At 46.2% G+C, this 23,401-nt stretch overlaps 1 protein-coding gene across 1 annotated transcript in view; it reads right to left on the minus strand.

The window, feature by feature from the left end:
* Positions 1-23,401, minus strand: part of tmem178bb (transmembrane protein 178Bb) — a 40,403-nt gene that overhangs the window by 5,775 nt on the left and 11,227 nt on the right. The window contains exon 3 of the mRNA XM_019866172.1: positions 17,171-17,284. Coding sequence (XP_019721731.1) covers positions 17,171-17,284 — 114 coding nt within the window. The remainder of the gene's footprint in view (positions 1-17,170; positions 17,285-23,401) is intronic.

Consider the following 23,401-nt stretch of genomic DNA (forward strand, 5'->3'; position numbering starts at 1 on the left):
TTCTTTTGTTAAAAGGGATCGCTGGGATGTGTCAGTGCAAAGGAAAGGGTCACCCACAAGGGAAAGTCGTTTTTTTTTTTTTCTTTGTGATTTTGGAGCTCTAAAGATTATACTTAACAGCGACAATACGCCTGCTTGAACCTGTTGTATATCAGCATGTATTGTATTGTATTGTTGTACTTTTCTGCATTTGAAAAGTTTCCAAAGCAGTTTCGAAGTTTCATAGAGATTTGACGCGAAGATGCCGAAAGTGACACAACGGCAGAATCTTACGTTTCCTTCTTTGCAGGAATAAAGCCCGAGTTAATCACGGGGTATTTTTCACATGTATTTTCGTTAAATTGCACACTCCCAAGTTTTTAGGACGTTGTGATGGCAATCATGTCGATTGTTGCAGCTCACAATCGATGCAAACCACGCACGGCCCATTTCACTCGGAAAGTAATTACGACCTTTGAGAGTGTTTTTGACGTCTCTCGGGGCGAATGAAACGCTGAAAATACGCTGTATTTCTTTGACACTTCAGCCAGCAGGCCCAAATATGTTGCATTCTACTTTTTCAGTCAGTCCCCTCGAGGTTGTCCATTTCGCAGACCGGAGAGCTGCCCGAGATCTCTGCGGACGCCTGAAGTAGAGACGTTTTTTTGCAATGGTTTGCAATTCTTGCGCTGCCAGAGCAAAACGGCAAACAAAAAGCAAAAGCCGACAGACCTTGTTGCGAGTTGAGCGGTAAAGCTGGAGCGCAATGCGAAGATAAGGTGAGTCAGACGGAATAACCGTTGCGTTTCCAGTTCACCGTTCCCGCCGCGACGCTGTTCACGCTTGCTGCTTTCACTTATTTCAAAAATTTTTGAGCTCGAAACGTGACAGATGCTCTGCTCTCCGGAAGCAGCGATGAGCCGTTTCTTGTCGACTCGCTACACAAATGCGCTACACGTACGTGCCCCGTGTATTCGGCTCGCGTTCGCCTATCCGGGAACTGGAAGTCCTAGCCCGCGTAGCTGAGAGTGTGTGTTTCCCCACCCACCCTCCCCGTTATGCCTTTCGAATCACCCGGGCGGAAATTGTGTTGGTCCCCACAACGCACGAGGGAACTGACACAGGATATGGCAGTGTTTTGATTTGGAAATGGGTCTCCCCAAGACATACGCGTGAGCGGAGTTGTACAGACTTGATCGAAAATATTTTTGCACAATGCAGCTATCTCGACCTTCCGTTGATTCTAAATGGGGTGGCTAACCGAACATTATATTTGCCAGCCGCAAAGGCTCACTTGGGCACAGGTTCGTCACAGCCAAAGCATTAAAATGCGTCAGGAGCTTGACAGGTTCTAAAATGAAACCTTTATTTTTTTTAGTTTAATGTTATGCAGGGTTCACAAATGCGCCAACAAACGACGTTGTTTTTTTTCTTAATGGCCCCTGACGGCTTTTGCGTTCCGTATTATGGTTTAATGGCATGATTTAGCTTATTTTTAAAAAAGTGACATCGGACAACTAGACCGGGGGGGAAAAAGCTTCAGATCTGTCATATGAAAGTGTCAGGATAGGTGCCCGGTGTATTTTTAGCACTCTTCAGCAAACATCCTAATGCGCCGCACGCTGCGGCTCACGACCCGCGACTTTGCCACTGTCAGTGTGACAAATGAGCACACAAAGATGACTCATTTACACACGCTACATTAGCCCTTGCCTTTTTTTTGGGGGGGAGGGGGCGTACACGAAATCAAAATCAACCTCCATCTCATCTGCGCTCTGATGCGTCAGGTTCAATTCAGAGAGAAGCACGGATTCAAACGCGCGGCTTTATATCGTAAAAGACGAGTTTCCTCTGCAGCTACGTTCGGTGAATGAATTTGGGGAGTAACTGTTAGCTTGTTTACGATATCAGCGTACGACAGACGGCCGTCATTTTTCTTATTTTTTGCGCCACGTAATAGGTTCCATTGTTCCATTTAATTACAGACCAGTAGCTGGACTAAATATTATTCTTAAAAATGACTCTGCGCCACGCCGGTATTATTTTCTTAATTAGGTAGAAAAAGGGGAAAGCGTCCCACTATTGCGAAGGACTGACGGAACGAGCCATCAGTCAAAACAAAGGAGCAGCGAATCAAACGAAATTCAACGTTACGTTTATTTCCTCTCCTTGCTGATTGCTCTCAATGGAACGGGAACGGTTTTAGCTTATTCCACAAACCCGGCCTGGAATCCTTCGCGTTGATATGCAGTCGGCAATCGTTTCCACCTTAGCAGAGGTCTGCGCTCTATTCAATTCCCCCGTGGATCATCGAAGTCAACGGCTCGTCAATGCAGCCAACAACCGGCTCCCCCTTGAAAAGTGTGACAAAATAACGGTTATGGAAGCGCAATTTGCGTTCGTTAAGGTGCCCCCGGGGGCCAAATTAGCCACAGAAGAGCGCTTGGCAGAGCGCGGGACCGTCACCAAGGAACATCGGTTTCTGTCGGCTCTCGTAATGAAATTTCAAAAACGGTCCCGTCTCTATTTTTTTTCGTAAGTTTCCGTATTTTTTTTGTTTGAGGCGTCATCTCTCTATTGCGGATCGTCGTAGAGTCTGCCTAGCAACCCGGAAACTCAGCTCTTACAGTGTAAATTCTGATCAAGCTCGACGTCTGTGAGATGAGAGTGACTGGGCGTTAGTGAGTCGAGGTGTCGGAGGGCCAACCAAATTTGCACCGTCGCTGTCGTAAGCATGTGGCCTTGTCACAGCATCCGCAGCTCGTTGGGGGGTGGGGAATCGAGCCTAATTTCATTACCCATGTCGACTGCCACAGGGGACGAAACAATAGAGTGGCGAAATCAAATTACACAAGATAGCAGGGGGGCCAGGGAGACGCTGGGTGTGACGATGGGATGAGCGGATGCCGTCGACATCCGCAAATGTCTTATTTGCCGATTCACAAATGCGGCCCTGGCTCGAAAACGGGAGCGCTTGCGAAGACGGTGGCGTTCCTCTCGGAGCGGCCACCGTACGGATGATTTCGTGGCGCATCAGTCGGCAGTGAGCCCGCCGCCAAAGGTTGAATCCGCCGGGGCTTGGCCTATCGCCTTTCGAGGGCAGTTACCAGGAATCATGGACATGTTGGACCTAGCTTTTGCCAATCCTCGCTGTAACCGACACTGATGCGGACTGGGTGGCTTGAATCAAACTGCTAATGAATGAAATCATTCTGCTTCATTGGTCTTGAGGCCGGAACATTCTGTAACTTAAGGCCAAACGTTAAATGTCCACTCCTGCTCGGCTCCGAAAAAGGGCTTTTAGCTCATTAAAATGGAAGTCATCGCATGTCATGTGGCTCTCAGTGTTGTCATATGGTTCTGTGTTGTATACGCTCTCGAACTGCCGCGGAGATTTTTGAGCCAATGTCGGTGATTATTACGTATTGACCCCTAAGGAGTTGTTTAATCCGACCACCCTTCGGTTTGTCGGAGGCCTCGGACAGAAATAGTACGTCATTTTCAGACGTCGCCTGGAGGAACTGAATTGCAAACATTTGCTCAAATCGACGCATTCTTGACAAATCCCAGCCCCCCCCCCCACACTCCCTTCATCAATTCCCGCCCCTTATATCCTGGAAACCGTTGCTACACCAGATGGATCGACACCATCACCCTCCACTACAAACGCCGCATATGATGAATATTCTTCACAGCATTACGGGATCTTATCATCGTGAAGTTTGAAAACCTTTTTTTTTTTAACCAGCTGTAAAGAAATTGCATTAGCAGGGGAATGAATACGCTGAATGAAGGTTAATGACGACAATCAAAGAGGATAAAAATCAGCCCATCTCCGCAAGATGAATTCATGTCTCTGGCTTGGCAATGCAACATGGAAAATTGCCCAATATGGAGCCACGGGAAGTTTTTCCTTCCCCTGCCAAGCGGAATGACATATTTCTCCGCTAACACACAGTTTACTGCTCTTTCGAAATTTGGAGTGCAGCTTAGTGAAGACGTGCATGCTGCAGAGGCTCTGACAGCCAGTCATTATTACAACATTGCTTAGCATTGGCTCCGTCTTAATGGTGGCTTTTTTTTTTTCGGGGTGGGGGGGAGAGAGGATTTTCTTAATCTTTCCAGTGCTGATGCCAAGTTGCTGAGCGAGCGACGCTGGTGAATGCCAGCCCTCAACCCCTCCCCCCGCCCCTCTCCCCCCCAAAAAATAAAAAAAGCTGCTTGACTGATACAAAGGCAGAACAGGAAGCATTAGGCAGGGGAAGGCTGTGAGAGTAGCAGTGCTGGAGTTGAGAGATACTCAAAGCTCTTAGCCACTAATAACTGCGGCTCGAGATGCTTTTTGCATGGGATCTGAAGTGCGGGGCTCCAGACTCCCAACTTTTTTTTTCCCTGCTAGTCTTACTGACCTCGGACAAGGGAGTGCCATTTGCATTTTTAACTTCCTGATCACCGTTGCGTTACCATTAGTCTCCGCATTATAAGGCGCATAGAATAGAAGCGACAATCGTGAGTGCAGTTGCGTTATGCATCCACTAGATGGAGCCACGCGAAAGAGAATACAATACAACTCAGCTTGATTTATTTCGAGCTTTCGCAACCGCTGCAGCTGCAACAAAGCGCTTGACGGAACATTTTAAAATACTACGTCCAGGAAATCAGGTTTGCGTGCAGCGGAACACCTTCCGTCATGCCGCAGAAGAATGTCATCGACGCAACCATCTGTTGTTTGGCCACAGTCTGTTGATCCGGCATGTTGCTGCTCGACGTAGTTCCAAAACTGCTCTTGCGTGGCCAAGGAGCTCATCTTCTCTTAGTTCAGACTCCCCTCACTTCAGCAAAGCCCGAGTGCTGCGCGGCTTTATATAATTCCGTGATAATCCCCTCCTCGACATGTTCAAACTCTCACTTGTCATCTTTTTTAGCTCGGGTGTGACGTTGACGACTCGGAGTAGGTCTCGCTTTTTGTGTTTTGGAATAGCTTCCGAGGAAAGGTACTGAGAAGATGCCAGTCCATGCGTCTTCTGCTCTTGGCCATCCGCTGAGAGACGACAGGAATATTTCTGCGATCTTATCGCGACGCTAATGGGAGCCAGAGGAGAAACGGCGGCGGGACGCGGGACAAGAGATAGAAGCGAAAGTAATTACTGCTTAAAATGTGAGTGCGGGATTAAAGAGACGAGGCAAAAAAAAAAAAGATGGCGTCCATTCCAAAGTGAAGTGACGAATCGTCACTGTTGTCATACCTGCGCCGGCAACACTCTCAGTATGATTTATTCGCTTTTAGTTATCTCCGTTTAACGTAGCAAATATGCCAAAATAAGCACTTAGCCAAATCACTCCGAGGTAATTGCGAATGCATCGAAGACGGGTCAGTAGGGGCTGGCTTGCATGCTAATTTTCACTAATATATTCACGCTCTACCTCCAAAAGGAATTTGCATCAAGCCTATTTCATTGCACTGTAACAGTATGCATGCTAAACATGCATTACAGAAGGCGACTGCACATATTTGCAAGTCTGGCTGATATCATCTGCTCTCCCCCCATTTATGCTTCCAACCTCACACAGTCGCGGCGCTTTATCCGAGAGTCTGTGTCAGGAGGATTTAAGCTCAAAGTCAAGCCGCAACCGCTTCTGAAATCTCCGAAGGGAGCAAGTTGTCTCTTTTCAGAAAGCGGAGAGAGGAAGAGTCACGGTATAAGTAATAGAAAGACGTGATTGGCATCTATTAGATCGTTTTCATTTGATGATTCGACAGACGTTGAGTTTATTTATTTATTTATTTTGTTGCAAACATTTTGGTGGGTGTCAGTGGAAGATCTTGTAAATGTAGACGGTATCTTGTCAATCATTGTTACTGAGCCTGTTGATGAAGCTGTGACTGATTGCTAACGCTGTTGGTAGCATGTATACTAGGTGGTATAGCTAAAAAAAAGGGCAATCCTCGATTACATATACACAGACAATAATTGGGAATTGAACCCAGTTTAGGTGTAAAAAATAAACGGCGATAAAATAACAATGGTTTGAATGGTCTCGAGCTGTTTTGCTTCTTCAGGCCCTGGATGGCTTGTGATGATTAATTGGACAACAACTAACTAACTGCTGTCGAACATTAAATCCTGTGGGCAAATGTCCGTGCATCAGATGGTGCCCTTAACAACAACCCCAAAATGGCAGCCAAGATTGTGGGGGGTTGGGGGGGGGGCTGACCTTGGTGACTGAAGGCTACGGAGTGGACGCCGCTGCGCGAGTGCGGCGAGAAGATAAGCGACAGCGCCGGGGAGATGACTTGACAAACCCCGACTCCACGCATCGCGTCAGCCGGACACTTTGTCTCTTCGCTGTTGAGATTACGTTTCTGGCTGGGGACTGGCGCGTATGATGCGTCCATCTGCCGTCCAATTACCTGCAGTCGTACCCTGACTTAAGAGCGTCATTGGTTCCAGGACAATGCGCAAAAAAATCAAATCGATGAACCACGGCTTGTAACTAAAAGCGAGTAGGTTGGAGCACTTTCGATTATAATTGCAGTAAGAGAGAGGAATCTTAGTGCGCTGTGAAATCGGACGTGGCAGTTGATCCAAGTCAACTTAAACTCTCTATCTCCCTTTTTTTTTTTTCTGAGTCAGCCTAAATGACTGCAGGATTTCTTAGCTGGTGGATATAGAGAAGCTCTGTGATGTTACGAACCGGATTAGCACTCTACCGAAAACACCCGACTTAGAAGAATATTGCCGACACCATTATATTAATGCAATAATGCAATAGCGTTACATGTATTTATTTATTTATCAAATGCATTCATGCAAAGCGACGTTGTGGCACATAGGGAAGAACCTTCCAAAAGGTGTAAACAGTATATTTTGTCCAACAAAATGTCTTTGGAAAGGAGCAGATTTACTCCACAAAAAGTGTCTCTTTTTGCGATGCTCCGTGTATGACTCAGACAGATAGTGAATATGAATCATACAGAAATGTCACTTCAAGGCTGCAATATTTCCCTTCAGCTTTTTTTTTTTTTTTTTTGTGCTGCTTGCTTTTTCCTAAAAATCCAGCAGTTATTTGCTACTGCTGCCTGTTTCATGCACTGTATCACATTTATCGTACCGACTATCGATTCTATCTTTCAGAATCATTTCTTGGAAGTGTCTCACTACGAGCTAGAGCACAATAACATTTACTACAATTCACCAAACACAAATCCTTCGACATTCCTTCTTTGCTAGCCTTCGCGCAGCCACCAAGGTCTTTCCTCGCCTCTTCTTCGCGACCGTGAAACAGAAAAAAACCCCGAGAAGGACGGCACATATTTTCAAACAGCGGTGTCGATAAATCCGTCTCCCAGTGTATTACCGAGCAATGCACTGTGACAAATAGCCATGGTGCCAAATTGCAGATTGAAATGAAGTCCCTGTGTATGCACGGGAGCTCACGGCGGATAGATTGATCGCAATGATCGACTCCCAAAATGTAAATGAACTGTTAATCTTTGCAAGGGTAATTGGACAGGGCGCTATTTGCGTAGTCGGCCGTCAAGTGGTGTTCGTTTTGGAAGCTTAAAAGTCACGAGTTTGTTTTGTCGACTTTTTGCTCTTGCTCGTATCGAAAGACACGGTCATGAAATGTAGCTTTTCCGGTAGACCTCAAGTATCAGTCATAAATTTGACCCTCAGCCAAAGCAACCACACTTGAATTACTAATTGCTTGCCTCAAAATCGTTGCGTCTCTGGAGTGCCTTTCCACAAATCAAATTTGGAAATGAACCCTTTCATGAACCAATAATGATAACCTGTAACCTGATAAGGTGTCCACTGTAGTAACCGCTGTCCCTGGAAGGGTTTAAACAACCAAGAAAATGTAAAATTGTCACTGGCCTGGCAATGCCTTTGTTCAATAACCCCAGGCGATGCAGCGAGAGTATCCAGGGCATTATTTATAGAATATTTACATCATGAATCGCATAACGGTGCGATAATTAGCCAATGTTTATCGCGCTAAGCCTCGAAATGTGCAGCCTTTTTTCATCCGTCTGACGAATATGCTCCTTATTGCTGCGGGGACTCTCTCATGCGACCCACTAAAAGAGAGACTCAAAAAGGAAGCGATGTCAATCATTTACGTACTGTATATGTCGAATTAGAAGTTAGCGATCATGATTTCATGGCTGAATTCACTGGACCGCCTTCTGGTGTTCATCTCTTGGTCACCAGGGGGTTAAATAATGCAGACATAAATGCGATCCACAAAGATTTTATGGTGTAACACAAAGACCATCGCAACTGACTACTAGTTGTTTTATGTAGAAGATAAGGAAAAATATGCCTGTGAGTTCTGTTATGTCTGCTGTATACATTTGTTTTATACTATACTTTCCTGATTCATTTGCCTTTCATTCTCGGGAAAGCCTAACCGAAACGACCATCTGCTATTGTTTGCCGTCATACATATTTATCTATCGCTTGGGTTTCTTAAAAAATATGGGAAGATGACCTTGAAAAAAAAATTCTTTTTAAATATATTATTTTACAAAATCGTTCAACCCTGGGACTGAAAAATCGATCGTCCAGGAGCTGGACGTCACTGTAGCCGTTGCATTGCATAATTGAATCGTGTTATGCTAATGCAGGCACGAGCACAAAATTGCCTTCACCATTCCACCCCCCCCCACCCACCCACCCCCATCTTTTCAAGCACGTGAGCCCGTCGTTTGAGTAGAGAGTGGCTTTTGCCGACAAATCCTTCTAAACCCGAAGCTTGATTCAGTGACTCACACACTCTCAACTGCGCGCGCGTGAGACGCGGCACCATTTTTTTTCCTCCGGCTTTCCCATTTTGAATGGAAATCGTGGCGTGGAGTGAGGGGGGGATTCGAAGCCTTATTTTCAGTTGACTCATATGCAAAAAAAAAAAAAAAAGGATTATCTACATGGATAAAAATAGACAGGATTAGCGGAACCGTTCGATTCGAAATGTGCCACCTTGCGATCCACAAAGATTTTATGGTGCAACACAAAGACCATCGCCACTGACTTATAGTTGTTTTATGTAGAAGATAAAGAATATATGTCTGTGAGTACCGTTATGTCTGCTGTATACATTTGTTTTATGCTATACTTTCCTGATTCATTTGCCTTTCATTCTCGGGAAAGCCTAACCGAAACGACCATCTGCTATTGTTTGCCGTCATACATATTTATCTATCGCTTGGGTTTCTTAAAAAATATGGGAAGATGACCTTGAAAAAAAAATTCTTTTTAAATATATTATTTTACAAAATCGTTCAACCCTGGGACTGAAAAATCGATCGTCCAGGAGCTGGACGTCACTGTAGCCGTTGCATTGCATAATTGAATCGTGTTATGCTAATGCAGGCACGAGCACAAAATTGCCTTCACCATTCCACCCTCCCCCACCCACCCACCCCCATCTTTTCAAGCACGTGAGCCCGTCGTTTGAGTAGAGAGTGGCTTTTGCCGACAAATCCTTCTAAACCCGAAGCTTGATTCAGTGACTCACACACTCTCAACTGCGCGCGCGTGAGACGCGGCACCATTTTTTTTCCTCCGGCTTTCCCATTTTGAATGGAAATCGTGGCGTGGAGTGAGGGGGGGATTCGAAGCCTTATTTTCAGTTGACTCATATGCAAAAAAAAAAAAAAAAGGATTATCTACATGGATAAAAATAGACAGGATTAGCGGAACCGTTCGATTCGAAATGTGCCACCCCAAATACTGCGTTTATTTATTATTTATTTATTTTTTATCCCACCTCACCTCAGATGACCAGAAGGTTATTAAAAAGTCTGCCTGTAGGTGGTGCTACAAAAAAAAATCCCAAATTCATGATGCAGATAAGATGCTAAAATGGCATGCAGGAACGTGCCACCTCAAATACTGCGTCTATTTATTAATTTTTTTTTTTTTATCCCACCTCACCTCAGATGGCCTTCCTCGGCAAGGTTATTAAAATGTCTGCCTGTAGGTGGTGCTACAAAAAAAATCCCAAATTCAAGATGCAGATAAGATGCTAAAATGGCATGCAGGAACATGAGTTGCTAGGAGCCAAAGTTTTGGCTGTGATGTTATATTAATTGTCCCACTTTTGCCGTCGCTCCATAAGGATATGCGGTTGGTGCCGCTTCCAAATTTACTCTTTTGTCCGTCACGATAAAATTATAAACTGGAATTTTAGTCGTGTATGCCGGACAATATTGTCCTGTATCCCAAAGTATTTGTTTAAATTGTCAGACTTCACTTTGCAGGTCTCCAGTCACCATTTTGAATGTGTCTGTCAATTGCGTGTTATCTAGCTTCAGTCAACAAAAAAGACAAACATGGCTCCTTAATGTATTTTTAAGAAAAACATCTAACATGTCCCTGTTAAAAATGCACTTCCGATTCAATCTTATTCACTTTCAAGGTGACTGTGGCAACGCCTCATGCTAACCCTGAAGTGCATGATCACGAGTATTCACGATGCAAATAAGATGCTCACGAAAAGCGTGTCGGGACATAAGTTGGCAGCCAAACTTTTTGGTATAAGGCTAAATTTAGTGTCCCATTTTGGGGGTGGGGGGGTGTTCGAAAAAGCTCGAGGACATGCCGCCCTCTCCAATTTGCGCTTTCCTCCACATTATTCCAACGGAGCTGGAAAGCATCAATTAGATCCCACGTCCTCTTAAAGTGACAGTAATGAATAATTGCCTCGTTTTGCTTTCACATCCAGAGGAGAAGCTTGAGGCCACTGGAGAAAAGGACATAAGTTGGCAGCCAAACTTTTTGATATAAGGCTAAATTTAGTGTCCCATTTTGGGGAGTGGGGGGGGGTTCGAAAAAGCTCGAGGACATGCCGCCCTCTCCAATTTGCGCTTTCCTCCACATTATTCCAACGGAGCTGGAAAGCATCAATTAGATCCCACGTCCTCTTAAAGTGACAGTAATGAATAATTGCCTCGTTTTGCTTTCACATCCAGAGGAGAAGCTTGAGGCCACTGGAGGAAGATATACACAGACACTTTGGCACACATTTTTCACAGGTGTGATTTTTTTTTCTTTTTTGTTCCCATGAATATGAATTCTCCAAACTCCCTATCTCGCTTTTAAACGGTGTCGCAATCTCCAATTGCTGCTGGCGACACAGAGACTCTGCTTATTGCCTGCCACGTATGACAGTGAGATGATTTTTCTCTGCACTGGTTTGAAACTTGACATTTACACACGAGCCCGATGTTGTACTAATTCCCGTATTTTCCGCACGATAAGGCGCTTCGGAGTATAAGGCGCACCTTCAATGAATTTGCTATTTTCAAACTGTTTTCATTTATAGGGTGCACCGTATGATAAGGCGCGAAAGATATACACAGACACTTTGGCACACATTTTTAACAGGTGTGATTTTTTTTCTTTTTGTTCCCATGAATATGAATTCTCCACACTCCCCATCTCGCTTTTAAACGGCGTCGCAATCTCCAATTGCCGCTGGCGACACAGAGACTCTGCTTATTGCCTGCCACGTATGACAGTGAGATGATTTTTCTCTGCACTGGTTTGAAACTTGACATTTACACACGAGCCCGATGTTGTACTAATTCCCGTATTTTCCGCACGATAAGGCGCTTCGGAGTATAAGGCGCACCTTCAATGAATTTGCTATTTTCAAACTGTTTTCATTTATAGGGTGCACCGTATGATAAGGCGCGTAGAATAGAAGCTACAATAGCGGTTGCGCTATGCATCCACTAGATGGTGCTATGCTAAAGGGAATACAATACAATACAGCTTTATTTCCATAGAGCTTTTTCAACTGCTGCTGCTGGAACAAAGCGCTTGACAGAACATTTAAGATATGACGTCCAAGAAAATCAGAATATTGATCCACTGCACTGAGAAAATGGAATGTTTTTAGGTGTGCCTTATACTGCGGATAATACCACTGGCAACAAAAGCGAGTACACGGCGAAGTGAAAGAGAAGCAGTGATTTTTCCATCGTCCCTTCGTTTTCACAATTGATGAGAATTCTTTAAAAAAATATATTTTTTTCATTTGGTAAGACCGTCGAGATTCCTTTTTGTGTGTGAGTTCCACTCGTGCCCGTCTGAGAGTATCACCGGGGAGCCGCCTGACCTGGCAGCGCCGTGTTTTCAGCCACGGGCCTCCCGATGCTCACGCTCAAGCGCATCTCATCACCCAACGCGAGCCGGCACGATGCGATGGTGAGTCAGTTCGGCATGATAGTCAACACTGTGAGCTAACCTGGCAGCCCACGCTGTGCACTTCTCGTCATGGCTGACCAGGTAATGGAACATACAGTTGCGGGCCTCTCAGTGAAAACAGAGATAATTATTGTGATGAGATCAATTCAAACTGAAGCTAGTTAGACATTAGATCGATGAAAGTTGCATCTTTGTCGATACTGAAAAAAAATATCTCGGTATAGTCCCTTTTGCATTGACGCAGTGAGGCGGAAAGGACGCCAGAACGCAATTGTGCAGCAGGCGTCTAATTTTACACACGCAAATGGAAACGGAGCGCTTCGAGGAAATCAATGTGTGTTTATGTGACCCGCCGTGACCCTCGAAGAAGAACGGCCGTTTGTCTCCTGATTGGACCCGCGACACGCTCGCACACGATCTTTTGAAGCGTTTTCAAAGCAAATGATGAATACCGTATTTTCCCGGATTATAAATCACAGTTTTTTCCTCCATAGTTTGGCCGGCAGTGCGTTTTGTATAATCTGGAGCGATTTATGTGTGAAATTATCAACACATTATAAAATCATTTCACATGTTATAGTCACATTAAACCGCAAGGTGGTGCTCTAGGCCTGTTTTGATAAATCAACGCTAAAAAAAGACGCTAACGTAAGAGTGAGGAAGCGCCGCATCTTCTACCTCCGGAGTTGGCCCAGTGGTTTAAAAGTGACACAAAGGATGAAAATTTCATTTGATTTAGTTGATTTGGACTTTTTAGCTTATTCTTTATGCTCTGGTTATCTGAATAAGTCCTAATATATTATGGGAACAAACCAGGCACGTTCACAGTTCGTTGTTTATGCGTCATGTAACGTTAGCATATCGTACACATCTTCAGCCTGTTATTCTCTATTTTATTTTTATTTAAAATTGCCTTTCAAGATGACATGTCTGTTCTTGGTGTTGAATTTTATCAAATAAATATGATTTATACTCCTGAGCGAGTTATAATCCGGAAAATACGGTAAATACATCCACAGCTATTGAAAAGAAAGCGTTCTGATTTTCACATTCATTACATTTTTTTTTTTATTGGAGGGTAGGTTTCCTTTGCGGACAACATCAATGCCGTTCCGCGGCCGAGAGTCGCATTTCAAATTGCAGGTTTCGGATTGAAAAAAAACATTCACCAATTACCTTTACATGCTCCTTGGGTTCAATTTGAAACAATTTGCCAGCTACCGCTGGCCGTTTTCCAAACGCTAACATCTTTTCCATGCTCCCTGTGAGTGTTTTTATTTTGTATCTGTGTGCTGAAACTGCCTTTGCCTTTCAAAAAAAAAAAAAAAAAACATTGAGTGAATATAGATAACCTGTGTCAGAACACGGTGGCTGACCAACTTCCTGCCTCGCCTCTGTGGGCTGCGCACTCTGTGAGCTCTTCCCTATGGTCCGCATCCACACAGTGATGAGCGCTGATGAATCACCGGGCCCGAGGGCGCTCTCACATGAATGGCCACCAATTTCCCGATTTGGCTTAATCCGTAGAACCCGACAGAACAGGGGAAGAGGGGAGGGGGGTGCAACGAATGCCAGACACGTGTTTCCTGGGATGGTTTCTGCACCCTGTTAACGTTGCTCGATCGGGTTAAGGCGAGGGTTAGCATCCCGGAGATTCCGTCTTTAGGTGTTGATCACGCCCATCGAAAAGCCCGTTCACTCCGTCTAAATATGGAAACAAACTCAGTCCTAATTATCGGAAGCCTAATTGCCGGAAGGTTGAGCAGAATTGCTTTGATGTCGCATTTGACGGCAGATCGGATGCTCAAGTGAGGTCGCTTTTGGATATTTTTAAGCGGTAATATTCCAGAACTGGTAATTGCACGCGCATTTGTGCGGCACTTGTTTTCATCGTGTCTATAATAAGCAGGATATTTCCACTGTTGGCATTGCGCACCCTGAGCTGGTCGGGTAATCCTAATTTGGCGTGTGTTCGTCAAGTGCAAAAACAACAAGATGTGCAAATAGAATTGGCAAATTTTCCTCGAGCATAGCATAGCAACGGCGTAATATGCCGTAGCGCACCGTTAAGACGCTTTCAAGGCTCCTCTGCGCACGACTAATTATTTCTCCGGGCTGAAAGAGGACATATTGTCGAAAATGTACGTTTTTGATTGTATCGCACACAAGTTAGCTTGGAATAAAACGGCCAGCATAGAACACGGGGACGACCCAAGGTCGCCGCGCACTAGCGCTATTCGTTCGCAGTCCGGACGCGCGCCGCTAAACCTGAACGGCCGACTCCAAGAACACGGCAAAAAGTTGCTTTCGCGCACTAATAATGATAACATGTCCACTGTAGTAACCGTTGTAACTGAAAGGGTTCATGCATTAAAAAAAACCCACGCCGGAGGGCTTTAAGGTTGTAAAACTGACAACGCGGTCATTGAAATAGATCAAGACGTGTAGGATGGCGCGGTACCTATGCAATGGGTATGCGTAGGAGAACGCGCCGTCAGCGGCCTTTGCTGACTCAGTGAGTCATTATTGAAGCGGAGACGTAAGTCAAGCTGTTGTATGGTTACGTAACGACTCTCGAGTAGCTAAAGCAGCGGGCACTCCTTGGGTCGAACGATATTTTTGTCGGAGCCTCCTGTTCGACTGGTGAGCGCGAGGCAGCTTTGTTTTCACTCGGTGCGCTTCGCACTCGCGAAAGCGACACCTCGAAGCTTATGGACGCAACGGGGGGGGCGACATTCAGAAGCAAAGCGGCACGAACGAAAGCGGCTTACCGGAAATGACTCAAAAGAAATTCGAGTCGCGAGTCCTCAAATGTTACGAATGGCCTGCTACAAGCAACGTTTCCTCGGAGCGCTTTTGCCAGTCAAGCGAGAGCGAGAAAAGCCGCGGCAAAGTATTTGAAAACGGGGAGGGGAATCAATGAAGGGCTTCGAGTTTTATCAGCTTTGGCGGCATGAAAGACGGAGAACCTGCGCCACAATGAATCGATGCCTCTCAATGAGTTAAACCCGCTGTCATCTTCACACGAGCGGAATCGAGTGGGAGTGGCCACAAGCTCCGCCGTCGCTACCTTTCGGATTATACGCCGTCAGTCGCCCGCGTGAGCTTTTCGCGTTCCTTTTGAAGTCGGCAAATCCTTAAGCCGCGCTGTGCGAAAACCTTTCACATTAAAAAAAAAACGTGATGCCCGCGCTGACAGACAATCGAGGCAGTCGACGGGATATTGTGTCGCGGTCCGTTGCTTTGATGTTCGGCGGTCGTCGGTAAATGAGTATTTTGCTTCCGTGATTTAGCCGTCACCGACTCCTTGAATCCGTTTTATTTTTGGACTGACAGAAGCAAATGAGTATCATGTTCATCTTCAAGTGTCGCCGGCGGCTTAGTTCAATTTCACACACTTCATGAAGAGCCAGACCAGGTTGTCAGTCTCACTTAATCCATACAAGGCCCAAAGGCTGCGTGGGTGGATTTGGTCCGCTGCGTCTCCGGAGTTCAACAGCAAAAACCGTTCCACTCCACCTGCTAACCAAATGGCTTCAAAGTGGAGTTAACTCAGACGGCCAAAGCGCCGCTCCTTAAGGTTGAGTTATACCGTAATATTTGGGGATGATCGGAAAACCGTCGTTCAATGATGCGGTAATCACCTTCAGGACCGAAAACCGTCCACACTCGTGTTCACATGTACGAGAAATTGAACTAACACGTATTTATTCCGCTAACTTGTTCCTGCGACCTAGTTCAGGTGGAGCAGTACTCATGCAACAATGACGAACTAGAATTTGATTCTGGTCCAGGTTTTATTGACACCCCAATTGACATTGACCGTTCCATTTGCTGGTGTGTAAACCCCCTCTCCTCCAAACCAGTTCCATACGGAATCTCAACCGGTTTCATTCAAGTAGCGAGCGCAGATCCTCCATCATCAGACGGAGATTTGTGTACCCGGGCCGGCCTTTTGCTATTTACATTTGCCGTCTTTGGCGCTGCGGAGACGGGCCATCGGTTCACGAACGGGAGTGTTATCTCATGCTGATATCCCGCGTGGATAGATGCAGTAATAGGGACATTAAACATCTCCCACTGCACAGAGGTGACCTTCTTGTCGCAAATATGAGCTATGTGTTTTCGGGAGCCGGCCAAGATATACCGGAGATGAAAATGTCCTTATATGCGCGTGAGTCAAAGCCATCCAACAAACGGGTTTATGCATTTATTTTCTATACCGCATGTCCCCATAAGTCATATTTCCAAAACGTCAAATCAATCTACGGTGTGTTTGCGTTACAAAATTCATTTGTGGAATTAGTGAACACTTAGGACGTCGGTTTTCATCCAGCGTGATCCACAATCACATTACATTAGACTTTTGATTTCATCAGCTCACAAAGAGGCAGGGGGTGACGGGAAGGGGGGCGGGGGGGGCGGAGCCTAGTTTCTAACAGCGGTAGGATTATATCAGTATGGGTAACAAATGCGGTCAGAGGGATATACCGTATGTGGGGTCCAGTTTTTGGAGGACACCTGACATGCTCAGCCGCTTCCTTTAGTGGAAACACGCGCTGACCTCATACTGTCACTGTTTCCTGTTGCCGTCTGACTAGTCACGAGCTGTCATGTGCCAGGGCTTGAGAAGCGCAACTTCTCTTTGCTGCAATCCTCGGCGGACTCAGCTGTCTGTCTTCTCCCCCCCCGCCCCCCCCCCCCCAAGTGTGGTTTCCTTTCATTTTAACACTTTGAGGGACAGCGGTTACTCCAGTGGACAGCTTATCGGGTTATCAGGATACAGGTTACCATTATTTGTGCATGAATGGCTTCAAAACTGTTTCATCGCTCACGCAGGCTAGGCTAGGCTAGTTTTGCACTATGCCTTAACTGATTCAAAACGAAACCATTTGACCGGATTCCGCTTTGGAGCATGTGAATGCAACGCCCCGGGAGACCAAAGCCGAGTTGGTGAAGCGGGAAAGACTTACGCAGGGAGTGCCACTCATCCTGCCTTATTGTCTTGGTGATGTTGTAGGACAGGTTTTTGGGTATTGTGCCCGAGGAGTAGTGGTACTTGATGTAGGAGCATCTCGCGATGGAACCTGCAGAGGGAAAACAAAAAAAAACAAAACAGTGAGTTGAAATACAGGCCATTGGTAGTGATTCACATCCATTCGCAACGCAGCATTGAAAAAGCCGGAAGAACGGACTGGCCGATTCAGATACCGCCGCCTGACTGACTCACGGGTTGCGTAGGCGCCGGAGACGACACGCAGCAGGGACAGTATTGAGCTAGCTCGTATACAAAAGGTGATTCAGAGCGTACGTCTGAGCTTATTGATGAGGGAAGTAGACAAAAGCACATTACCGAAAACAACTCCCGACTCGCGTCTCAGGCCCCGTTGTCAGTGCGGATGATTTACTTGTCGGGCTTGTGGGGGTTCTCGGTTTTGGATTTTTATCCATTTTTGGATTTTTATCCATTTTCACCGGACTGCAGCCACTTTTGCCAAAGTCAGTTTTGAGCTCGGACGCCGTTGACTTTTCATAGAGAGTAAATGTTGATTGCCAGATTCTCATTTAATGGCTGGTGCTTTTCTTTGGACATCATTACAGCGTGTCCACTCTAATTATCTCCGGCGAAGCTGGCAGGCTTAGTGAAAACTATATTATGCGAGTCCAGGGAGATTTGAACTGCACAAACAGAGATCATGAGGATATCAGTCGCCCCGTGCGCCCACATCCAGCCCCCCCTTACCCCCACCCTGTTTCTCCCGCAGCCATGCACACACGAGAAGATCGCACCGTCTGATAACGATAATTAGCCTTTCAAGGCTGTCACTGCGACAGTCAAGCACCCATTGGCTCTTAGAGAGATTTTGGTTATGATAATGTATTTTTTTTTTTTTTAATGTGCATCTAAAACTGGTACAGCAATATATGTCTTGCCATGAAACTGGTCCAGGCGGCACGATGGACGACCGGTTAGTACGTCGGCCTCACAGTGCAGAGGTGCCAGGTTCGATTCCGGCTCCGGCCTTCCCGCGCCGGGTTTGCATGTTCTCGCCGTCCCTGCGTGGGTTTTCTCCGGGTACTCCGGTGTCCTAGCGCATTCCAAAAACATTGTCCCGAGGTACGATTGGTTGTTTGGCTGGCAATCAGTTCAGGGTGTACCTCACCTACTGCCCGAAGACAGCTGGGATTGACCCCGGCACACCCGCGACCCTTGTGGATGGATGAATGGATGTAACCGGTCAATGGCACAAAAAAAGAAAAGTTTGGGTATCATATCGTCATCGATCCATGACTTCGACTTGACTTTTACCACGATAGTCCGACGACAAGAACTCTTGAGTCCTTCCAAGTCTACCTACCACTTCAAAATCCCGATACGTGATCCGGTAAGGTCTTCCGCTGCACGATTGATTTTTATCAGTCATGTTCATACATGACCTAACACATGAACTGACGGAACGCTTGTCTCCAAGCTGACACCCGAGCATCATCCGCTACCTCAGAACTTTCTGTCTTGTGTGCGTGGCGTTTGAAGTCAAATCTCTTCCCTTACGCCGTGTGATCCAGGCGGCTTCGGACCACGCGCTGATGTCACGGTGCGAAAGAAAGAAAAAAAAAAAAGACGGATGATCCAAGGAAGTTGGACGACTATAGAGTCAGGGAGCTCAAATTGATTTTTTTTTCTTTCCCCTGACGCTCGAGGAAAGCACAAAGTGCAGGAGGGATTTGAAATGGGCCAATAAACCCCGCCAACTGTTTGCGGCTCTCCGAAAACCAATGAACCCTTTTTTTTTTTGCTTTTGTACTCCGAAGTAGACATACCGTGCATGAAGTAACCCATTCTAGAGGATAATGCAATGTGTTCAAGTCCTCAAAGGGTTAATGTCGCGCAATGTCCGAAAATTGCGATAGATTTTCAACGAAATGGACGCGGACCTCTCCGCAAATTTTATAGTCGCGCCAATATTTGGGGATTTTCCGAACGGCCTCTCAATAGGCGCCGACCAAGCTTCAAAGAGGAAACCATTTAGCGGTCATGAAATTCAAACTATCGGGGCAATCGTGAACGATAATTTCGGAGATCGAAGTGGGCATGAGTATAAATGTCGAACGATTGTTCGCAGAGCTTTTGACTCTCCCGTCTTGTTTTCATATCTTGAAAAATTCACGAGTCGAGGTAGCGCCCGGATGACCTTGAGCAACGATCCCGTCGCGCCGCGCTTGTTATGAAAACGTCCGAGATGATATGGATGTTAATTCCGCGCGTTTGCGTGTAAGAGCCTTCGCGAACAAGAGGGCGAGAAATGGCAATAATGTAATTCCGTGCCGGCGAGCCATTCAATATCCTGCTGCATCAATCACCGCGCCTTTACTTGTTGGAGGTACACCGTTCACAATTTCATTTCCGGCTCTCCGGGGTGAATGTGACATTCACCTCCAGTGCTTGCGGACACCACCCAAGCTTAATTTTCAACCTTATTTTTATCTTTTTTTTGGTGTGCATTTTGCAGCCAGTAGACACATTACATGGCACAAGATTACACCCCTTCACGGAGAAGCGCCGTCACGACGGCGGCGGGCGCGTACTGCTTGCGCTCTCCCGGAATGGATTTCCAACTCAGTCATTTTAGCTAAATTGCCCTTCGGCCTTGCGCAAACATCTCGGAGACAGACACAATTTTCCACTCTCGTAAGTGGAGAGACTGACTGTACAATCGCAGATGGGGGGGGTGGGGGCGGGGGCTGCAGAGGGAAACAATCTGCACTGTCTTGTCCTGTTATGCCGGTGGTTTTTCCCCCAAGTGTGGTACGAAGTGATGCATGAAAGAATCATTGAATTAAATGTTGACACTCTGCAGTTACGGTCACTAGAATCTATTTGCCTCATTGCTTTCGATACGATATTTATTTCGGTGTATAAATCGATTTCGGTGCAATAGATCTCGATTGGCAAAGCCTGATTGCCTTCTTTTTCTGTTTAGTAAAATTCGACACCCTCCAAAATACTTCAAAATGAATCTGGTCTTTGTCATTGATCAGAACAGGCTGCCCCATGCGGTCGGATGATAAACGCCATCGTCCGTCGACTCGGTGAAGCAGCATGTGGTCCATATCCCCCCGAGATGATCGTCACAGGCTCTGTTAAAAGTACAGCGCAAAGTATAACTGAAAGTCACGCCGTCGTTTTGTAAGGAGCTCGCCGCCACGATTTTCTGGACCTTCCGAAAAGCAGAGTTGATATGTCTCTCGGAGGTTCGGCGATGCAACGTCGAGCCTCCCCCAGCGGCAACGCGAGCCAGCTGCGTTTGTCATCCTCTCCCCCCCCTGCTCGGGGCAGATGGGAGCTCGCCGCCGCTGGCTCGGCTGCCGCAGTTCAAGCCCTGGATGGCCTCATTTTGGTGATGACCCACTTCGACGCCGCTCACCGCCCAACCGGCAGCCAGGCCCGCGGGATTAACGCGAAACGCTCGGGCCAGGGATGCTGTTCTCCCTGCTCGACGGATGCGGGAGGCGGTTTAGGGGGGGAGGATGGGGTACGGAATGGGGGGGGGGCAGGGGGTGAAGGTGGAGTCGCTAATAGCAGCTATCGTTTCGTGTTGCTTTACAAACATCCCAACACAGTGAATGTATGCGTATGTGTGTGTGTGTGTGTGTGTGTGTGTGTGTGTGTGTGTGTGTGTGTGTGTGTGTTGTGACTCGAGTGAGCATCCATGGAATTGTGCACATACAGTTGGCCAAGCAATTTCAAGCAACATATGTCTTTTTGAAGCCCGGAACCCTATTAACCCCTTGATGGACAGCGGCTACTACAGTGGACAGTTTATCATGCTATCAGGTTACAGGGTGCGTGAAAAGGGTTTAATATGGCCCCCGGATAGCTGAGGTAAGATATTATTGCCATATTTTTCCAGCTATGGTAATGTCCCATGTGGCGGGGCTCGGCCCCGCTCCACCAAAATGATCCCAAAACGCATCATTTGACATCTGCCTTCAAAATAAATAGCTTGCAGATGATATTCGAACGCAAAACAATTAGCGATACACACAGTATAACAATCCTCCCAGGCGTATATTCTTTATCCTTTGCGGGGAAAAGGATGGCACTGACTTCCTGTATCTTCCTGCCCCCTGGTGGTCAAGTTACGCACATCAGAAAGACCCACAAAATCTGTCATGAACTCACGATGCATATTTTTTTTTGTTTGTTTAATACAGATGCTACGGTAAGTCCCTTGCACAAATTAGCATTCGCTAACAGAAAATTGAGCTTTTTAATCCAAGGTGTGTTTTCCCGAAAAGCCTGTTGTACAAACCAGCGTGAGCTAACATCCTACGACGTGTCGGCCTACATGCAAGACCGCCTTGGGTTCCTTTGGGCGCCCGACGGACCTTCGCTGGGCATGCGACGTCCGCACGAGGCTGTGGATGACAGAGTGGGTCAGGGAAAGTTTAATCTGTCTCCTTAATCGGATCGCGCTCTCTTTGAATGAGTCTTAGCGCACGGGACAATTAAATGGGAGCATCTGGAGGGGGCTGTAACCTTGCACACCAGCGCTAATGCCGACATGGCTTCCTTCCACCTGCCACTTCTTAATTATGTGGAGGCCGCTGGATGTTTTTTTTTTTTTTTTTTTTTAAACCCTTTCAGGCACAGCGGTTACTACAGTGGACAGCTTGTCATGTTAGCAGGTTACAGGGTGCATGAAAGGGTTAAGGTATACAGTCCAGTCAATCTCGTGATTGTGAAATATTTTTAGTTGTTAGCAAAGGGTAAGCAGAGCTGCATCGTACATTAGCGCATTAGCATTAGCTCACGCTATGAGCAGGGTTGAATTGTTTTTTTTTTCTTGCAATTTATTTTTTTTTTGCGCTCATGCGAAAAAATGCTTATATGAACCAGGAATGAATTTATTTACCGTACCTACTTCATTTTGAGTTGTCGACTTACTTTTTAGCATTGGCCACTTCGTAAAAGTGTGGCGCCAACAGAAGTCGGGTAAATCGTGTCTCGGATTGCAACAGGAACGCAAACAAATCTGTGATCGGGAAAAAAAAAGACAAAAATGGGAACTTCTCGGTGATCTTTTTCATCGTGGAAATAATGGAAAGGATCCATTTCCAAAAGTGTCAGCGTGCGGTGACGGAATTTCAGTTGGCAGCGTGTAATTATCATGATGGTGGCACATTATGTGCATTTCAAACTTCCGCAAATGGTTCTAATTGAGGTTACTGTGTGCATCTTTGTTCGGGCTTGCATTCAGACGAACATAATAGCCGGGCGGCAACGAGTGGACGGCGGATATTCTCCGCCTCGGCGAAACGACGGAAGGGCTATTCCACACATTGATGGAATTGATTCTCGGGCCTCAATGGCCAAGTCCAATTATTGTGACTTTCGGTGTACAAGAGGGTTGGGGGTTGGAGGGGGGGGAGGGGGCTGGAATCAGCATTCTGTGAAGAAAGTAAAGAGAAAAGGGGAAAAAGACGATTCATCAGCGAGAATGGTCTCCCATTCGAGAAGACGCGATCTGCGTCCTTATCGCTGTTTGCGTCAGAATCCCGCCTCCTTTTTTTTTTTTGCTTACTTCCTGAGCTCGTCGTCCTTCGCTCCATCTGATTCTGCATTTCGGGGCGTACTGTGGGATCAGATGGACGTATAAAATTAGCATTATATTAGAATAATGACGGCAGGCTGCGTTCTCCCCGTGTGTCGCTGCGGGCTGTGCTCCGTGCTTTTTTTATTTATTAAATTTTTTTTTGGGGGGGGGAGGGGTGCGTCCTTGTGCATCTTGTTTCATTAATTCCGCTCTTGTCTGCACATTTTCCGTTGAACTTGTGAACACAGTTTGATGCGGAGGGAAGACGATTTGAAAGGAGACATAATATGCATTTTTTTTTGGGGGGGGGGGTGTCACAATTTGAAACGGTTCCCTGGTGTCAACGTCTGTGACTTTGCTTTTGTCAAAAAAAAAAAAAACCTCCAAGAATCAAGAATTACGCCGGAGAAGGAGTCTTTGAGGACCACGGAAGCATTTTTTGAACGCACCAAACATTATTGCAGCTCTGCTTACCTTGCGCAAAGCCACCATTGTCTCATTTCAAGATAAAGCCTCGTCTTTTGTCTTTGCGGCTCGAAAGTGGCCGTTTTGCTCAGGACAAGTCGGGTGACAAGTCATTGGCGGGAAAAACCAAAAAAGTCCATC

This window comes from Hippocampus comes, unplaced genomic scaffold, assembly GCF_001891065.2.
Source record: "Hippocampus comes isolate QL1 unplaced genomic scaffold, H_comes_QL1_v1.1 scaffold50, whole genome shotgun sequence".
In the NCBI taxonomy this organism is placed as follows: Eukaryota; Metazoa; Chordata; class Actinopteri; order Syngnathiformes; family Syngnathidae; genus Hippocampus; species Hippocampus comes.